Genomic DNA, 20,297 nt, shown 5'->3' on the forward strand with positions numbered 1-20,297 from the left:
CAACTCCAACCAAGCCATTAATTACTTTCCACTAAGAGTATCTCCAAAAACAAGAGTTAATAGTATTATTTTTAAGTTCTGGTGAGATGAAACTTCCATTAAAAAAGTGGAAGGAAGACATAGAAGCCTTAGAAGGCAAGGCAAGAAGGGAGGCACGGAGTAGAGAATCGAATCCTATATTCCTATATAAAGGGTGAGAATCATAGGAATACGACATTCTCTAGTGATCTTTATCTACAATCAAACCAAAGTTAGGCCAATCACCATTACTATTTGGCATCTCACAATTAATTTTAAGGCAGCAAGTATGCTTTGTATTAACTGTGAAAAGTTCATGAACAAATTAACTTTTTTTGGGAAATAATCATACATGTGATTTTAGTTACCACAATCTTTCACAATTTTTTACATAATATTCCATTTTGTTTTAACCAGCAATGCAACTGATGTAGCAACTTTTATTAATGCACCATGATTAACAATTTTTTTTTAATAAAAATTATAGAATCACAATGATTAACAACTTCAAAAGGTATTATATAACACTTTTTTTTTCCTAGTCCTCCATTTCATATTTTCACAACAAAAAGAAGGAATTTCCTTTCTCTATTTAAAACTCTAGCTAAACATCATGGTTACGTTTAGTTGCTGATTTTTTACCCCCTGCAAGTTGCAATAGGCAGATAATCATTGTCGTTATTGAATCAATTAATTAAAAAGGAAGCTTATCCTCATGGTTCAATCATATTGTTATAGTTTTAATCAAAGAATGATACTGATTGATTATTTTCTTGTACAACCATCCATCTCACCAATTATCTTTCTCAATGTATATCATGTACCAATTATATTGCTTTACTTTTGACTTTTCTTCCCTACTAGAATCTAAGCATAGCTTCCATTCACGAAACAGCCTTTATATACGAGGTTTTTCATCACAAGTCCTTGCAGAGAAAGAAAGAGATTTCTACTTAGTCTACTAGTTATGGCTGCTCCTTGTGCCTTTCCTGATATATATTTCTGGGTTCAAAATCTTCCACCAATCACTGAATGGAAAAAAAATTCAATGTCTCTATGCATATGTTCCTCAAGTTCATCCCAACCATCCCTCAATCTCTCAATAGCCAAATATAACCAATCCCGAAATGATCTCTCTTTTGCTATAAATGCAGATTTTAATCTACCTGTCTGTCTTTGGACCTCAAAACCATTCAAGCTCAACTCTAAATCCATAAAGTTGATAGATGAGGAAACCATGTCCAACCTCTTGGTAAATTTTGTTGAAGATGTGCTTCAATATGGTTCAAATAACAAGAATAACAACTCCCTTCTCAAGTTCCCTAAACTAGGTTCTATTCCCAACTTCAAAGATATTTTCAATTTTGCATTTTTCACTCTATTATTCCTCATTTGCATCTATGAAGCTCCCCAAGATCTCCGTTCGGGGTGTCTTATTACTCTAAAAAATCACTTGGCAAGTAATTGTCAGTCAAGACAAGCAATAAAGTTGCTCATGAAACTCTTAGGATCAAATTTAGAAGAGCAATGGATGAGATCCTTGAACCTCGCAATTACTAATTGGATTATAGAGCAACAAACCACCCACCGCTCCCTCAAAACACCATCACCTTTGTTTTCTTATGCACTTTCAACATTTGGGTTATGGAAGATTCATTTATATTGTCCCGTTATAGCCATGGATGTTGAAAACTCGAGCAATCCTTCTGTTGATGAGCGACTGCAATTTTCTCTTACTTACAACCAACTTGAAGGTGTAATCCAATTCAATTACAAAGTAGTAATTCAAGAGAGGTGGGTTGATGTGATAGTGAACACTGATAACATAAGGTATGATGATTTTCATTGTATATTTCAATTCTTAGTACAAAGATATTTGAAGAGCTAAGCTTACTGTTCTGCAGGAATTAGAGTTTTAATAGTTGAACTTCTACCATATAGAGCTTTAATTAAAATAAATAAATAAAAAACTTTCCAGCTTTTTGAGTGTTTGACAAATTACAATGGATAACGCTTTAAAATTTTGGATTGATAAAGCATGGACATGCAGTGAATTATAGAACTTTTTCCTAAAAGTTTCAAATTTCAGCTTGGATCCCCTTAAAATTTACTCCTTAGCAAAAAAAGCAAAATATTTGGCAATTTCAGCTGAAAGAGTTTTAAAGGTCTTAAAGCAATTTAACACCCCTTCAAAACCCGAACCAGACAAGCCCCAATTTAATTTGCTAGCCATTTAAAAGTACTTCTATTCTCATTTAAAGCCAAAGTCTGTACTAAGTTTTATTGAATAATATGTGAAAGAATGTAACTTTAAAATGATAATGAAACAGTTCTTAATTAAGCTTGTTCTTGCATTGCTTGTAATATGACCAACTGAGGCCTGTCTTTCTTCTGTAACAGGTGTGACATTATCAGACTTGTGAGTGAGGCCCTCATGAATGAACGAGGAGCTGGGGCAGCAGAAAAGCACTTTCCTTCAAGAATTTCGTTGCAACTGACTCCAACTCTTCAAACCAACGTACTAAGCCTTTCGGTGAGCAAGTCATCTGAGAACCCAACAAGAGAGATTGGCTTAGAAAAAACTATAGAAGCCGGGTTTGATCCGCCTAATTCTTACTTTGGACTCAAGGTATCGGCTGGAGAGACCATGACAATAAGCTTGAAGCCTTGGAAATTCGAGGAATCGGTTAATGGTTATAGTGCAAATTTGAATTGGTTTCTTCATGATAGCATGAATGGAAGAGAAGTTTTTTCTTCCAAGCCTTCAAAGATTTCATTAATTAACCCGAAAGCTTGGTTTAAAGACCGATACTCGAGTGCATACAGACCATTCACTAGGCAAGGAGGAGTGGTTTTTGCTGGAGATGAGTATGGAGAGAGAGTGTGCTGGAAGGTGGACAAAAGTGCCATAGGAAGGACTATGGAGTGGGAGATAAGAGGGTGGATTTGGTTAACATATTGGCCTAACAAATACAAAACATTTTCTAGTGAGACTAGGAGGTTGGAATTTAGAGAAATTGTTCATCTTAACATTGCTTAGCTAAGAAAACTAGAAGAAATTTGCAGATTTCTATTTTAAGGTTTGTACTTAATATTTGCTTTCGTTTTGTAAATTTCTACTTCTTTTATTAAGGAAAAGTGTTCCTATACTTGGCTCTAAGTTTCATTACAAATTTATGACAAAAGAAATTGAAGGTATATAATCTTTTTGGCTCACTTACATCAAAGTGCTTCCAGGTTATTAAAGTTCGATAAGCCAGATGCTCCCCTAACTCTAATGGCATGTCACATACCCCACCACCCATATACTTAACATGTTTATTCTACAACAGAGTGACAGACTAGTAAAACTAATGAAATTCATTGAATATATAAAGAGAAGTGTGTTTCTCTTGGTCTTTCACTTCTGTTCCTGTGAGGAATTTCCATGTCTTTCTAGAATATGGGAAACCTAGAACAAATCATTAGTCACATAAATGCAGCATCAATCGTTGTGGTTTTTCAGATTATAAGGGTATTAGGATTTAGGAAACAGGAAACATAACCCATAATCTATGGAATGCGAACAGCAAAAGATAGAGAACAGAACGGCTTATGGCTTAACACAGACTCACACATAAATACTCAGATTAATTTTTGTGGTTCATCTAAGTTAGGATCATGTCCATGAACTTGTTGCAGTTTTATTATGATGGCTACAACATAAGTTGTAAAGATCATTAACATATTATTTTCGTTGCATGCATGTGGGAAATGACAACAAAAGACTTATAAAGCATATTGTCTAAAGAGTCGTTCTTGTTTCTATCACTTATATGGCCTATAAATGGCAACAAAACAATGTCATTTTTTTCTCTCTTGACGACTATTTTTGACACTAACATAGATGAAAAGACTATTTTGAAAACAGAACTAAGTATAGTGAATCAAAATAAAAAATCTCGAACTTAAACAAAACAATACCAAAATAAGAGTTAGAAGTGTAATTTATTATTAAAAAAACGATAATTTTAAACGATGTTGTCCTATATTCCACCAGGGGGGAAAATATCCTTTCTTTTAAATCATATCCATTTCATAATTTTATGATTACCAATTATTGATGTATAGTGGCATATCATTTAAATATTTAAATGATGTGGACCACTAGGAAAGAAAAAAAGTCAAAAACTATAACCTGTCCTTAACTACTTGAAAAACCATTAAAATTTTTCCATTTTAAATGGGAAAAAAGTGTACTCTCATTTCAAATTAAAAAAATAAAATAAAATAAAAAAGAGAAAAAAAAATAAATATTACATAAATAAAATAAGGAGATATGGGAGTAATATTTAGGTACTTTCAGAGTATCTCGAATTATACTTCTTCCTATTACATTTATAGCGAGATTTACTCATTAAATTTATTATAGGGTTTACTCTTTAAATTTATAACAGGATCTATCATGAATGTGAAAAAATAAAAAATAAAAAATAAATAAAAATAAAGGAGCAAGGTTTAGGCATTTATCCATACTTGAGAGTACTAAAAGAATTTTGGAGTGAACGTGGTAGAAGTAGTACAGTGTAAACCGAGGCGCACGTTAGCGAAGGGGTTAAAAAACGAAATTGAGAGAGCAGAGAAGCTAAGGAGAGTGGGCGGATATTTCAAAGCACTCTCAACAACCTTCACCGTCCCGCCCCAACTGCACTTAACTCTCACACACGCTCTCATTCTCATACATACATAATAATAAAATCCATTTCTCGAATTTGCCCCTGGAACTCCTATAAATTTCCCCTCTTATCTCCCCACCTTTCCATTTTTTTTCTCTTCGTTTACATTTCATTTTTTCATTCCATTCCATTCGGTTCGGTTCGCTCTCTCTTCTCATTCATGGAGTCCTTCGCTGCTCTCCGATCCTTCAACTGTAACTCTCTCTCTCTCTCTCTATATATGTGTGTGTGTGTGTGTGTGTGTGTAGGTTAGTGTGAGATTTGGTTGATTTGAGCTTAGAACTAGATTTCTAGATTGATTTCGTTCTCCATTTGGTTCGATGAAGAAATGAGAGAAAAAGGAATCGATATGCTTCGAATTGTGATAGATAATTAACTATTCCTTTTTAAAAAAAATCTTCATGCATTTTTGCTTAGGAACTACACGGAGCTTGTTTATGTGATTAGGTTTGGTTGATTTGAGCTTTGAACTAGATTTCTTGATTGATTTCGTTTGGTTCGATGAAGAAATAAGAGAAAAAGGAATCGAAATGCTTCGAATTGTGATATATAATTAAATATTTCTTCTTCTTTTTTGTTGAAAATCTTCATGCATTTTTGCTTAGGAACTACACAGAGCTTATGTATGTGATTCAGATCATGCGAGCTTATTTTTGTGTATGTTAGTGTGAGGTTTGGTTGATTTGAGCTTTGAGCTAGATTTCTTAATTGATTTCGTTTTCCGTTCGGTTCAATGAAGAAATAAGAGAAAAAGGAATCGAAATGCTTCGAATTGTGATAGATAATTAATGATTTCTTTTTTTTTTTTGAAAATCTCCATGCATTTTTGCTTAGGAACTACACAGGGCTTATGTATGTGATTCAGATCATACGAGCTCATTTTTGTGAAGGCTAGTGTGAGGTTTGGTTGATTTGAGCTTTGAACTAGATTTCCTGATTGATTTCGTTTTCCGTTAGGTTAAATGATGAAATAAGAGAAAAAGGAATCGAAATGCTTCGAATTATGATAGATAACTAATAATTTCCTTATTTAAGATTTTTATTGCATTTTTTTCTTAGGAACCAAACAGAGCTTACATATGTGATTCAGGTCGTATGAGCTTATTTTTTGTGAAAGTTAGTGCGATGTTTGGTTGATTTGAGCTTTAAGTTGGATTTCTTGATTGATTTCGGTCTCTGTTTGGTTCAATGATGAAATAAGAGTAAAAGGAATCAAAATTCCTTGAGTTATGATAGAAAATTAACAATTTCTTTCTTTAAAAATCTTCTTAGGAACCAAACAGAGCTTATGTATGTGATTCAGAGCATAAGATATTATTTGTATGAAAGTTAGTCTGTTAGTGTGAGGCTTGGTTGATTTGAGCTTGGAGCTTGATTTCTATCTGATATATTGGCTCTGTTTAGTTTGATGATAAAATGAAAGGGAAAAAGAAAAAGAAAAAGAAACTAACTGATTTGAATTTGTGATTCAGATCGTACGAGCTTCTGGATTTGTTTTTAAAGAGATGCCTCATATGTGTGTTTGTTTTCTTAAGTTAGATGGATATAAATTAATGAAGAATCTCAAAGTCTTTTTTTTGTTCCTTTTTCTTCGAAGGAAATGGAACTGTGTAGATGAATAAGTGAGAAGAACAAAGTTACGGTACAGATTTTATGAATTTATTGGGGTCCTGGTTAATGAGCTAAAAAATAGTAAGAGGATTATAAATGTTTAATTTGGATAGAAAACTCTTGTCTTTTTTTCTAGCTAGCTGCATTGTAATGATGCAAAAAACTTGCTTCCATGTTCATAAGGAAAACTGCCTTGTTTGTAGGTTGCAAACATTTGCATTACATTTCAAAACCACAGCAAAACCTCTTTTTTGGTTATTTAGAATTTTATGTCAATTACCAAATAACAAAGGTTTCCTTATTTGTTGGTTGCAAACACTTGAATTACCTTTCACAACCTCACGAAGCATATTTTTTGGTTTATTTAGAATTTTTAGTCATTTACCAAATATCAATTTTTTTAAGTGAGAGAGATTAATGGTGGGTTCTCAAAATTATTGCCTTTCGTTCTCATAAGTTTTGGAAGTTCTATGTGCTAACTGGATAATAGCAAGTTTTTACTTGTCAAATAAAATTTTGGAAGTTCTATTTGTTAACTATATTATATACTTGTTAAAAAAAGTTTTGGAAATTCTATGTACCTTACAAAGCTTTTTTTTGGAAAAGTAATAAATAAGGTCTTAGCGGATGCTTCTTTGATTGATTGCATATTAATAACTGTCTTCAAATGTTTTATAAGGAATATGAGTAAATTGTTTATAGTTGAGTACCATTAGCCAGCAACTTCAAATGAGAAAACAGATCCCTTTGGTGCATGAAGAAAACAAAAAAATTTGTGAAAGTTTAATTGGGCCCCTTTCTGGAAAAATATAGTATGTTTTCGGTTAGTAAAATGTGATTTTTCTCTTGGATGGCTGAAATTCTGTTTGACATTTTTTAGTCTAATGAATTGAACCTGACATTTATGGTTGAATTTTGTGCTTAGTATTACATTACTTTATAGGCATATATTGGTTACATGTTCATATTTGTATAATCCTTTTCACTTAACTCTGCAAAGCGCAAACCATGGAGCCATTACCAAAGCTTGATCTGCATTTATATGCTTATTTGGCTCTCTTGAATTCCAGATTCTGTAGGGAGTACATCAAATATGCAGTCCTTACTTGAGAAGCCTGGTGTGGTACCAATATATAATGCCAGCTGGCCCATCCCTAGTAAATGGTGCACTCAAGGGTTGACAGTTGGTGGGAAGCTTGTTTTTTCACCAACAAAGCGGAAGGGAGCAATAGTATCATCTGTCAAGATATCTGAAGTTACTGAATCATCTAACAATGGTGAGGTTATTTTATGGCCAAAATGATGTAGAGTTTGTGTATCAGTACCTTTGATATTCTGTTTTTTTGTAGTTGTAGCAGACATGAAACAAAGTAGTAAAGATTATTATTTGTGTACTAAATAAATTAATTACCAGTGAGCTTATGGTCCATTGTTACCCTAGCCCCTTGTGCATTGCCCCGTGGGCACGCTATCCCCCCGCCCCCCTCCCAAAAAAAAAGATACATAAATTATGCTTCTGTTTCAGAAGCTGTGTGATCTTGCTCTATGCATAGTACCAGAAATGTAAAATATTTCTCAAGAGTGTGTGATTATGCGTAGGGGAAAAAAGGAAAAGGGAATACAAGCATTGATTCATTCATAATGGAGTGACTAAATTTTACATCCGCCATCTGAGAACCAATTTTTAATTTGGACACTAGAGAATGAAATGACCATATGTCGTTTTTTATCATCTTTATTCATACACCATATGTCATACTAAAGATAATAGTTATCGTTGAGAAATCTGGGTACATCTGGCATTTTACTCTTCTTCAAACATGACACCTCCTTTCTGCTACTTGATATCCATGGTATTCATGAAACCATGATGGTTTGAAGTTTCCTATGTATATGAATACGTGTTTCTAATATGTAATATTTTATTATCTGAGTTCATATTGTATTTGCATCGTGAAACTGAATGATTAATATGCAACAGTTATATCAGATAGCACCACCCAAGGACCATTGGAGAAGAAAACTCAAGGAACATTGGAGAAGAAAACTCCACGAACTGCTACTTTTCCTAATGGGTTTGAGGTTAGAATGAATCTTTGAATTTTGGTAGCTTTTTCCCTCCATATGTTTATCTGTTGGTGTAGTGTTGACTAATGATAGACCTACAGAAACTAGCATAATATTACCTGTACATTTTCTATTATTAAGCTGTCCAAAAACAGAAAAACAAAATGAAATGGTCATTTAGTTAATTGTTATTTTCAGTCGTGCTCTGTGAAGATCAAATGCTTCTAAACTTGCTAAGGTTGATGCATGATGAACTCATATATGATGATTTTCAAACTCCCGCAAATCTACAACCCTTACAAGCACATGCTCAGCGCTTCGCCTCAGTCTTTCATAACTATTATCCCTAAATTATGTTCATTTTATTTTTTTCTTATCATCTCTTAGTTGAACTTCTCAGTTTGTTGTTGGCTCACAATGATTAGGAATCTTGTTGCCTTCATGTTTTGCATTTTTTTTCATTATGTTTTAAATTGTAATGAGTAACGTATTGTTTTTAAATAATCAGGCACTGTTACTAGAGGTCTGTGATGAGACAGAAATTGCTGAGCTGAAATTGAAGGTTAATTTCCATACCCTCAGCTGCAGGCTTTCGGTTGCATTAGCATATAGGTATTCATGCATTATCTTATTTTGAAACCGATTATATATTGCTCTTTGATAGGTTGGAGATTTTGAAATGCATCTTAAACGAAACATTGGAGGAGCCACACAAGTTCCCATGTCTGGAATTTCGCCGACAATACCACCACCTATTCCAACTAAACCAATGGTAGATTCAGCACCTGTTGCCCCACCACCACCACCAACAAAATCCTCCCCAGAAAAGACCAGTCCATTCACGAATACCTCTGTAGAGAAGTCTCCAAAGTTAGCAGCCTTGGAGGCTTCTGGATCCAATGCATATGTCCTAGTGCCATCTCCAGCGGTATGTGGTGTTCTTATCTAGTGTGAATCCAATACATATGTCCTGGTTCTCACTATTCATTTTTCTTATCAGGTTGGCTCTTTCCGGAGGGGTAGAACTGTGAAAGGGAAGAAGCAACCTCCTATCTGTAAAGAGGTATCTGTGCATGCATAGATTTTGTTGTCCAATTATTTTTTGTATATCTAAAAGTGTTCAGACTTTATGTTGCCAACAAGTACAGGAACACGGCCTTGGGTACAAATACACATTCAATTTTTCTTATTTCTTGGATTTACAGGGTGGTTTAATAAAAAAAGGACAAGTTATCGGATATTTGGATCAGTTTGGCACTGAACTTCCTGTGAAGGTGATTAATCTGCTTCAGTTTCTTTATTTTTGTGATTTCTTCTCAATAGCTGCTTATCATGATGATTTCTTCTTGCTATTTTGAGCAGTCAGATGTGGCAGGAGAAGTCTTAAAGGTCCTCTTTGATGAGGGAGGTAAAATGGCTATTATCTCTTTATTTATGACTTGATATTTTTTATTTGTCTTGAAGCACTTCGTCAAAGGCTAAATTTTGGGGGGATTTTTGTTTAACGCTTGAGTACATTCACCTTAGGTGCACCAGGAGAAATTCATAAGCCGAAAACCATTATGATAATTTCGTGCTAGTTTATCACCGATGAGCTCTAGCTCAAATAGCACGTCCTTCCCTTGTAAGAGCAAGGTGGAGGGTGAGGTTATTGATTCAAGACCCACCAGATGTATGTAACTTACAAAAGCGCACACACATAGACACATTAGTGTCTAGTTTATAAGTCATATGAACATTCAGGATGAATATGAACAAGGATATAAAACTTAGATCTGTTAAAAATATTAATATAATTGTTAATATTTCTACTTATTAAAAAAATTAATATTTCTAGGATATAGTTAATAATTATATATTCCTTCCCTCCACTCTCCACTGAAATTGTGCATAATTTGCTCATAATATGTGAATCAATGCCATTCTAAGGAGCAGCCATAGAGGTTTACAAGATTCATTACAATTCTTGATGATCAGTTCATGTAATTGCCAACAGATTGTGTGAAGTGGATGGAAAAGAAACTTCAGGCCAGCTAGGCCCCTTTTCATGTGGTTTCTCTAGTGTTTGTTGCAGTATAGCCTTTCAAAAAGGGATTGGTGCCAATGAGCTCTAGCTCAACTGGCACCTCCTCTAATAAGTTCTAGGTAGAGGGTGAGGTTGTGGGTTCAAAATCTATTAGTTGCGTGTGTAAATTACAAATTAAAAGAAAGTTGACTGTGTGAAGTGATTGTGAATTAAGAATTTTTATGATATTTGTTTGAGACTTAGAATTTCGTACTTTAAAAGTCAGTGAATATGTGTTTCTCATGATGAATTCTGTACTTTAATTTAGTTACATCAATTGATGGATGAGTTTTATAGTAGAAGTGGTGATGACTCTCTTTTAACTGTTTGATTTAAACTGTTTATGGTTTGCAGAAGCTGTTGGTTATGGAGAACCTCTTATTGCTGTCTTGCCTTCATTTCATGGTATCCAGTGAGCTCTCTCCTTTTATTCCCGGTAATGTTGTTAAAAGAGCTCCGAAGTTTGTTTCTCTAGTCATGTTATTCTTTCCATCTTTTGCGTCTTTACCTTTTCTAGGTAGGGGATGCAAGTGTAGTTGGTAATCTGTACTTGATATTTCTTGTCAGTTAAATTGGCTATAGATCCGGGAACAAATTGATAAAGCATCATGTGTTGAGAAGGTGTCATTCTCTTAGAACAACGTCAATAATGCTCCATGTACCGTTTAAGCTGTAGATGTTTGTTACTTAGCTGGATATTGTTAAGCACAATATGCTTGTTGCATATGCAGGCAGGACATACAGCTTAAATGATTTTGAACCTTGTGTGACTAGGAAAATACATACAACACGTTCATTTGCTGGAAATTCGCTTCTTTTCATTTGCGTCAGGCTTCTTGATTGTTAAAACCACGGTAAATTACAAAGAGTTCAAGACAAGTCTTACAATTCAAAGGTCATATAAAATGCAGCCTCCAGCCATTTTGTGTTATTTAAATATTTAGACTTGAGATATATTTGATGTGTTTTGCTTTATTATTAATATTTATTTTAACTTTTAAGTACTTAAAAAGAGGAGGGAGAAGAGTCCAAAACGATGGGCTTCTTCTGAGCTTTCCAAACGCAAGCTCAAAATGTGATTAGTAGATTGAAAATGCAGTCAACCTCAAACCATTGAAGCCACCATTTTAGGTTCCATAAACTCCCGAAAAAGTTTTGATCCCCTTGAAATAGGAGGATAAAGGTGTCCTTCGCAAAACCATTTTAATGAACCAGGAGATTATATGCTCTAAAATCATATCTACCATCCTTTTCCTTTACACTCATTTACCTCTTTACCATATCAATTTCTGCAATTTTTCTGGTCACGTTTTTAAATGCTGAGGTTGAAATTTTAAAAGCGGCATTAACGAAAGCCATAAACAAAGCCCAGAATGCGGAATAGCGCTAGCATGGGATTGGGCCGGATGCACAATCTGATAAAAACAGTCCACATCAGATATAAAGGTGCAATCAAATCCAAGAAAAAGCTTATCTTAAGCCCAACACCTACACTCAAAATCTAATACCTGACTAGATCCTAAATCTGAAGATAGTTGCCCACGTAACACTGCTTCGACCGAAAGAAACTCACCAAATTTTTGGCCGAAATAAAAGGCCCATCATTAATATTTCTGGCCTCCTTCCTCTTCTTCCTGGTAAAATTGGATCTAAGAACACGAAATCGAACGAGACTTTTTTTTGGGTAAGAAATACTTATAGACCACTACTCTAAAGTGTGAACTATGAACACCATTGACACACATTAAATTTGCTAGAAAAAGAAACTCTTCAGTCCATAACCTCATAACAGAACGGCAGAGAAGGAGCACCTTTTCCCAACGCCTCTAAGTTTTGTCAACTGCCACCCATTACCCTCCTTGTAACACTCCACCTATTATCATATCAGAAAAAGATTTTTAAAAAGAAAAAACGATGCTAAAGAAGTCAATATATCTATGAACAAATTTAAAAGATTAAGCCTATGGGGATGGATGCATTTTGCATACCGTGTGCAATATTTTCAACTCTTCATTCACTCCCCCCATGACATAAATCGAATCTCCAATTACAACAGCACCGGCATACTTCCTGGTTTCTTTCATGGGCTCCCCCTTCATCCAAAAACCAACACGAGGGTCTAAGACCTCAACAGATGAAAGTTCATTAGCTCCATCATAGCCACCAATAGCATATCTGAAAAAAAAAAAAAAAAAAAAAAAAAAAAAAAAAAAAAAAAAAAAAAAAAACCTTCCATAGTAAATGACGTCTATACACACTAAGCATGCGTGTTGCTCCAAATTAAAAAGTAAGCTTATTTTACTATTTAACTTTTTTTGGTACTATTCATGTACCCCACTGCACTTTCAGCTAATTTTTACTTTCAGCTAATTTCAGGAAAATTTTAATTTTCAGCAAAACATATGACACTTTTTTTAGTGAAACCCTTTTCTAGTTAAGCTTCATTTTATATAGTCATTTAAAAGTTCTCAACAATTAAAATAATAATTAAAAAAAAATGGAACAAAGACGTGTAAGTTATAAAATGAGAGGGGTCAACTTACAGTTTCTCATTCAGCATAGACAATGAATGACTTCCTCTCCTTTCGGACATATTCTTAAGTCTAGTCCAAGATTGCTCCCGAGGATCAAATCTTTCCACTGAGCTGAGATAGTAGAGAAGTTAAAAACAAGCAATTAGGAGGAATTTCCTAAGTTCGCTCCATATCTGTAAATAACTTTGACATAATTTATGGTAAAGAGGTTGCATATTATTCCCATCAAGTTTAAATTAGGGAACCATCCAAATCATATTATAGCAAGATCAAATAATATAAATTTAAAAGTATATCCAATTCCGCATCATTTACAATATCATGGTGAGATCAATATTATCACAATGCTGTATCAATTAAAATAAAATCTTAATTGTGAAATGGAGAGGATCCCGATAGGTGTATCTAAGCTCTAACACCATGTTCGAGCATCCAACCCAAAAGCTTAAGCTAGTAAGTAGAGAAGCCCAACAAGTACATATACTCAACCAAGCACAAACCCAATCTATGTGAGATTCTTAAATATAACCATCCTTACCAGTTGGTTCGTATGGTGGAGATGCTAATGAAACGGAGTTTTTCCATGTCATAACAGGACAATATGACTACTCAACCTCCTCTAAAAAATGTCATGCCTATTTTATGTAGGGATAGCTAATAAAAGAAATAATGTGTTGAGGTAGAAGGGGTAGCACATCTTGTTCTTAATTCTTATAGGGCTATCAGCCATCACAAATTAATTGGTATATATATTGCTCTAGAATTTAAATATATTTGAGCAGATCTGTACAAACAAATACAAAATCCAAACAATCATGTATCAAATTAGTGCTCAAAAAAACAATAGTGTAAGGTTCCCCTGCATTACACTGAAAACTTATTAGTCCAGGATTCAAAAGAGCCAGATCCAAGAATAAAACATTCTACAACTAGAGAAATTGAGACCATATCAACAATACCCCCTCAAAGGAAAACAAAACAATTTAAAAAAAAAAGCAATTATTATTAAATGAAAATAACATAGCCTCCAATTTACAACTATTCTGGAAGAAATTCCAAGCAGCCAAGGCAGTGTTGCAACTGATCTTGGCTTTTCTAATATCAAGATCACATGTAAATGAAAAGGCCCAAAAAAGAATTATGTCTTTTTTTTTTTTTTTTTATGTCTTCGGGGATATTTATATTTCAACTATTCTTCACAACTCAAGTATAGCACAGTAGATTGACTTCAAGTATATGCCCACAGCATTTATTATGCAGTAAGTGTGGATGAACTCATCCTTTTTTCTTTTTCTTTTTTTAACTTGGATAAGTCGCAGAGAATTACTCATCCACCAAATAAGTAAAGATTTAGGGCCCGTTTGGATTGAGAGGAGAGGGAGAGAGTGGAGGGGAGTAAAGTAGAGTTGGTTGAAAATAGGCTAATTTTAGGCCAATTCTACTCTCCCTCAATCCAAACGGACCATTAAGAAACAAATATTGAAACTAAAATGACATCTTACTTCAAGTAATCCTTTCCATCATATCCTCCAGCAACATAGATCGCACCATTGATTTCTGCCGCAGCAGTCAAATATCTCTGACAAGGGTAAAAAAGGATTCTTAGTTGGATGGACCATACAGAATATCTTAAAACATATTCTTCTATCTCATAATAATTTGAATGCAAATGATAGCTAGGGTTGGACGTTGGTGTAGGGGTTGGACAAATTGGGGAGTTTGTAAGAATTTAAAAAAAAAAATAAAAAGGGTTTTTGTAGTGTTTAGGGGTTGTTGTACAGCAGTACCACATAAAAAAGAGAGAAGAAGAAATCACAAAAAGAGAAAGGGAGAAAAGAACACACTAATAAGTCAAAAAGGCCAACATGCCTCAATACACAAAAGTCAAAACACTTAATAATTTTATTAATCAACTCTATTTTCCTCTTGGAATACTTTGAGCACATATATATATAAGATAAGGACTCTTTCTTGTCCTAGTAGTCTTATGACTAGTTTGCCTAGTAAAGTAAAAACTTAATAAAAAACTAACTTAGACTATAAAAATAAATAAAAACTAAGATACTTAGAATCTCCTAGAAAATTCTAGATCAACTCAATTACCAAAATACCTTTAAATTACATGAAATTGCGTAAATTACAGATTTGCCCCTGGATACAAAATTGACCATAATTGATGAAATAAAAACCCAAATTAAAAACTGTTTTAACCCTAAAAGACCCATACCTAGACCTTGAAAAGCATACAACTTTTACTTCTATTGGACTTCACACGTGAACCCCACATAATAATTCTTGAATAAGCCTATTTGCAAAGTAATGGCAGACCAATCTTCCATGGCCCCATCACGTTAACTTCACATTGTTTGTTCGCATACTAATGCAAGTTAACAGTGAGAGGTCTCGCATGAAGAATTATTCATCTTTTGGAAAAATTCAGCATTTCCTTTTAAAGGTAACTACAGATCTTTCCATATACATAAAAACATTTTAGAATTACAATTGTGGATCATGTGACATCCTTGATTAGTTCTCACTTAAAAAATTATTATCAAAATGTAATTTTCTTTTAGAATGTATTATCATGCCACTATTTGGTGCAAGCAAACCTAATGTGAATCAACACTAAACAGTAAACACTTGAAACCCTATTAAGAGGTACCTTTTTTAGCATTGACTGAGTGGGAATCCACCTTCCTTCGTCTGGATAAAAAACATGCACCTCAGAGAAAAATTCAACGCCAATTCCACCACCAATTGCAAAAATCTTCTCATTCAAAGAAACTCCTGCTAAGCCCCCCTTCTTTTGATTCAATGGAGGACGACTGACCCACTGATTGCTTATTGGGTTGTATGATTCAACTTCACATAAGAACCACACTGTCATTGATTTGTGAACAAGGCAACTAGTTGCACAAAATGATAAGTTTAAAAGAAAAAGTCCTCGCTATTACCTGTATCATTCCAACATTCACCAAATACACCACCGAGCAAGTAGACTTCACCATTTAGCTTTGCTGCTGCAGCGCTTGATCGTGCAAAATTCATTGGACTAAGGGATTCCATCAGATCATAAGAAGGAGAATAAGAATCCACAGCTGATAACCACATAGAGCCATCATAACCTCCCACAATAAGTACTTTCTCATCAAGTTCTGAAGGAGGTTCATCACATGACTTAAATTCCTCTACAGTAACAAGTCCGCATCGATCTTTTAATTCACCCTAAATTTCCAATTTAATTAAGCATGTATTCAGGATCATTGCAAGGGAGATTGATCTAAGTAAATAATTATGTTCTGAATGTTATGTTTGCTCTGTTTGGTTCCTCAGAAAGAAAACAAGAAAAATTTTAAAGAAAGAAATTGTTAATTTTTTTTTATAACAATTCAATGGATAGTTAAAAGGATATCGTTGCTTTTTTTTTTTTTTTTTTTGATAAGTAAACAGGATATCATAACTTGCAGGATATTTAACAGATTAAAGACAGACACATTAGAAAAACAGTTAATTATAAATGCCTAATCTGAAAATTATGCTTTGTGATCAGAAAAATACCAGGTACAGCTCCAAGGAATTGATTTTTTCACTTTGTTTTAACTGAAATAACTTCAGCTCACTGACTTCTTGTAGCAACTTTAATAATACACCACAGACATTATACCATGTAAAAAGATAGATTAGTTAAACATGGAATTCAGAATTTTAAATAAATAAAAAAAAGTACAATAAACATTACTAATTACCTTGGCTACAATAGACTGAAATTCAGAAGACTTTGTTTCTAAAGTCCTTGATGCTTCTGGAATGTAAGTATCATCCGATGACATCTTATGCTTCTGGAATGTAAGTATCCCATGTAGCCCAGTGTCTTCGGCATGCTTATGCTCTGATGACTTCTCCTTTGTCATGGCCAAATTTGAGGAGCAATCAACACTTGGTTTTAAGTGTAAATGTTCGTTGTAATGCATTCCAGTGTCTTCGGCATACTTATGCTCTGATGACATCTCCTTCATCATGGCCAAATTTGAGGAGCAATCAACACTTGGGTTGAAGTGTAATTGTTCGTTGTAATCTATTTCTGATGCAACCTCATCCGTTGTTTCCTCATCCTTACCAATGAGATTTTCTACTGCCCACAGACAAGGAGCATCCCAGGACTCCGATTCTTCACTAGCCTGGTCTGGACGAGCATCGCATTCTAATTTATGAGTGGCATGAGTGTTTGAAGCTCTAAACAAATCACTCCACTTTTTCGGTGATGGATATGATGGTCCACAATCCCTTTTTTCCCTTTCAGCTACCCCCTCACCAATGAGAGCTGGGACTCTGCACAGACCAGGAGCATCCCAAGATTCCCATTCTACTCTGGCCTGGCCTGGATGAGCATTGCATTCTAATGAAGGTGTTCCAATGTTGCCACTTTCTTGGACAGATTTGAATGGGCTGCTCCACTTCTGTGTGTTGCTTGGGAGGGAAGTACTCACAATGACTGATGAAGCTGAAAACAAGGAAATCAACTTGTCTGTTTGCTCCTGGTCAAGTTCAAACCAAAACAGTCTTTGTTCATAGTAATTTTCGGCAATTATAGGTTTGAACTGATCTTCCAGCAATGGCTGGCACTGCTTACGGATTCGAATCTTGACCTTAAAAGCACAAACAACATAAAATGTATGAACTCCATTCATTGACTATGATATACTTGACAGAGTGGTATAATGGCATACAATACCTGTGCAGGAAATGGGGTAGACTCTGAACCATCAGTCCAAGCATATGGATTAATATTCATTTGTCCTGGACTTGCAGCCTCAAAGATACCATGAAGCCTTCTGTCACTGTAATTGAATAAGAAAAGTGGCAAACCAACACTAATATTCCTTATATAAGAGAAATGTAGAGCTGGTAATCCTGTTCAAGAATTTGAATCATATTTTTCTAGTATTAGTCAAACAGTATGCACAAATAATTTACTAAACATACACAAAACTTAACGTGTGCAACAAATATGAGGTGCTAGTCAACTAACCAAACAATTGTTTGGACAAACATTCTTTGATCGTGTGATGCTTACAACCAAAGATAACACCGCGTAGTTCGCTCTTCCTTAGATTCCTTGCGGTTGTACTAGAATTTTTCGAAATCAGAGATTGAGAATTCTCCTTCAATGAGTGTGTCTGTGTCTTCCTCCCTGCACCCATTCTGTTTTTACAGAAAACTACACGACCATAAATCCCTAACCATAAATTTCAGTAATTTTAAGTAATAACTCAAGGTGTAGTATATAAGGAACAGTTTTGCATCTTTTACAGTTTTACTATCTTCCCTATTCAGCATGCCAAAAATAAAAACCCGTAGAAGACACGAAATGCAAGTACTAAATCTTTTACCACCTCCAAAAGTAAAGGCTCTTATTCAAAATTTAAGTGCTAGGAAATTTTATAATCATAATTAATCAAGCAAGGTTTATCGATTTTCCATTAAGGTTACATTTGGATTTGAGGATTTAAAATCAAGGGTTTCGACGAACAATTCCTACTATAAATTGTTTGATATAAATTCAAGATTCAAGAACACGTGATGATGTGAGCTTCGGAGATTTTGCTTAAACAAAAAACCTTGTGATATTATGGATTTCAAATGACATCTTATAAGTAATACCTAGTCATTTCAAATCCATATACTAAAAAAGTTCAAATCCTTCCAAAATTTTCATCAAGAAAATAATTTGTTGTTTCATTCTCTATTCACATAATCTAAACTAAAAATTGAAATCCAAATCCAAATCCAAATCCAAATCTTCAAATAACTCTATCCAAACCTAGGTCAAGATAAATTGTAGAACACACATACATAGGAATTTTAGAACATATATATTTGATAACTAAGTAAAGGAATTATATAGAATATTTACTATCAACAACTCAACGAAATCTCTTTCTTGAAAATATTATTATTATTATTATTATTATTATTATTAATAAATAAAGAAATAAATAAAAATTGAGCAAAAGAGCTTTATAGCTCAAATGGCACCGACTCCAAAGCAAGGTACAGAGTGAAGTACTGAGCTCAAAACTGATCGAATGCATGTGTAAATTAGTCTAATACTTCATCAGATTCTACAAATAAATAACTAAATTCAAGAAGATTTTTACTCAGAGAAAGCGGTTGAAAAGTGAGAGCTATTATATATACATCTAAAAAGAAAAGATACAACGAGATGAGAAAGAAAGGTTTGCAGAGAACGCCATTTCCTCACCTTGAAACCGAAGTTTGTACGATCAACGATCCTCAGATTCTTTGTTTTCTTTTCTTTCTTTCCACGTCTTTGAGACGTGAAAAAAACACGGGAGTTTCGGCGTTTGTTTCTCGAGAAAATAAGCTCAGAAAGAAAAAGATATGGCTCCTAGGGTTTATACATTGTGAAAATTTGTGATGTGATGGTTCTGAGAACTGAAATGAAAGATTGAGAGAGAGAGAGAGAAAGGTGGCAGAGAAGAGAAACTATAGTCTATATATATGAAAAACTGAGAACTTCTCTGAAGCGCGGGCATGCTGATATTAGTGATATTCCATTCCATTTGTGCTTCAAAATCCGTACGGACTTTCACTAAATTACCATGCTACCCTTTGAAGATTTGCTTGTTTTCGACAACTTTTGGTGTTTCTGCCACGTGGCGATGGTCTAATGGCCCTATTCTTTTCCATCAATCACCACATTTTGATTGTCCAGTTAAATAATCAATTCTGTGCTTTTTTTTGGAAACTGGAAAAGGCCTTTCAGCTTAAAGTCCAGTTGGTGATGACTACGGTGGGGTTTGGTAGACTTAATTAAATGTTTGTTGATATTTATATTTAAGCGTCGGTTTGGGAATGGATTAAAAAAAAAAACTAAAATACAAAATTGATTTTTTAACTTTCTTTTGATTTTATTTTACTCATTTAACTCTACTTTTATCCATTTCAATCTTTTAAATTTCAGATTTATTTAATTAAGTCATTTTCATTAATTTTTGGTTAAAATTTTTTGAAAACAAAATCTAAAAAATATTTTTCAAACATTAATTAATTTTTTTTAATATAAAAATTTTGAAAATAAAAATTATACAATTGAAAAATTAACCACAACATATAATAGCAGTCGATAAAAAACTTAATTGAATAAACTTGAAAGTTAGAGAACTGAAATTAATAAAAGCAGAGTTAAAGGATTGAAATGAAATTTAAAAATTAACTAAGTTGAAAATTAAATTATTAAAAATAAAACTGAAATAAAAAGTGATG

General features: G+C 33.9%; 3 protein-coding genes across 7 annotated transcripts; 2 read left to right on the forward strand and 1 right to left on the reverse strand.

The window, feature by feature from the left end:
* The first annotated feature begins 899 nt into the window (after positions 1–899).
* On the forward strand, positions 900–3,167 carry LOC126697793 (uncharacterized). Its single transcript, XM_050394893.1, has 2 exons — positions 900–1,848; positions 2,419–3,167. Exons 1-2 carry the CDS (start codon positions 986–988, stop codon positions 3,056–3,058), a joined length of 1,503 nt encoding a protein of 500 aa, XP_050250850.1. The 5' UTR covers positions 900–985; the 3' UTR covers positions 3,059–3,167.
* Positions 3,168–4,627: 1,460 nt separating this feature from the next.
* Positions 4,628–11,283, forward strand: LOC126697795 (uncharacterized). 4 transcript variants are annotated; one of them, XM_050394897.1, is made up of 10 exons: positions 4,630–4,927; positions 7,415–7,621; positions 8,326–8,426; positions 8,920–8,973; positions 9,076–9,339; positions 9,412–9,474; positions 9,617–9,685; positions 9,774–9,819; positions 10,831–10,912; positions 11,044–11,283. In XM_050394897.1, the coding sequence occupies exons 1-9, from the start codon at positions 4,894–4,896 to the stop codon at positions 10,890–10,892; spliced, it is 900 nt and encodes a 299-aa protein (XP_050250854.1). In that variant the 5' UTR covers positions 4,630–4,893; the 3' UTR covers positions 10,893–10,912; positions 11,044–11,283. The 4 variants fall into 4 exon arrangements, with proteins under 4 accessions (XP_050250856.1, XP_050250854.1, XP_050250855.1 ...); XM_050394898.1 differs by having other exon boundaries at positions 11,208–11,283; XM_050394899.1 differs by having other exon boundaries at positions 4,628–4,927; positions 8,335–8,426; positions 10,831–11,283.
* Positions 11,284–11,850: 567 nt separating this feature from the next.
* On the reverse strand, positions 11,851–19,552 carry LOC126697794 (uncharacterized). Of its 2 annotated transcripts, none has more exons than XM_050394894.1 (11): positions 19,273–19,552; positions 18,040–18,212; positions 17,743–17,921; positions 16,757–17,656; positions 16,569–16,646; positions 15,965–16,235; positions 15,673–15,872; positions 14,513–14,589; positions 13,020–13,121; positions 12,465–12,651; positions 11,851–12,349 (listed from the first exon to the last, which is right to left on the reverse strand). In XM_050394894.1, the coding sequence occupies exons 2-11, from the start codon at positions 18,209–18,211 to the stop codon at positions 12,260–12,262; spliced, it is 2,256 nt and encodes a 751-aa protein (XP_050250851.1). In that variant the 5' UTR covers position 18,212; positions 19,273–19,552; the 3' UTR covers positions 11,851–12,259. The 2 variants fall into 2 exon arrangements, with proteins under 2 accessions (XP_050250851.1, XP_050250852.1); XM_050394895.1 differs by having other exon boundaries at positions 18,040–18,228.
* Positions 19,553–20,297: the final 745 nt, after the last annotated feature.

The sequence above is a fragment of the Quercus robur genome, chromosome 8 (assembly GCF_932294415.1).
Source record: "Quercus robur chromosome 8, dhQueRobu3.1, whole genome shotgun sequence".
NCBI lineage: Eukaryota > Viridiplantae > Streptophyta > Magnoliopsida > Fagales > Fagaceae > Quercus > Quercus robur.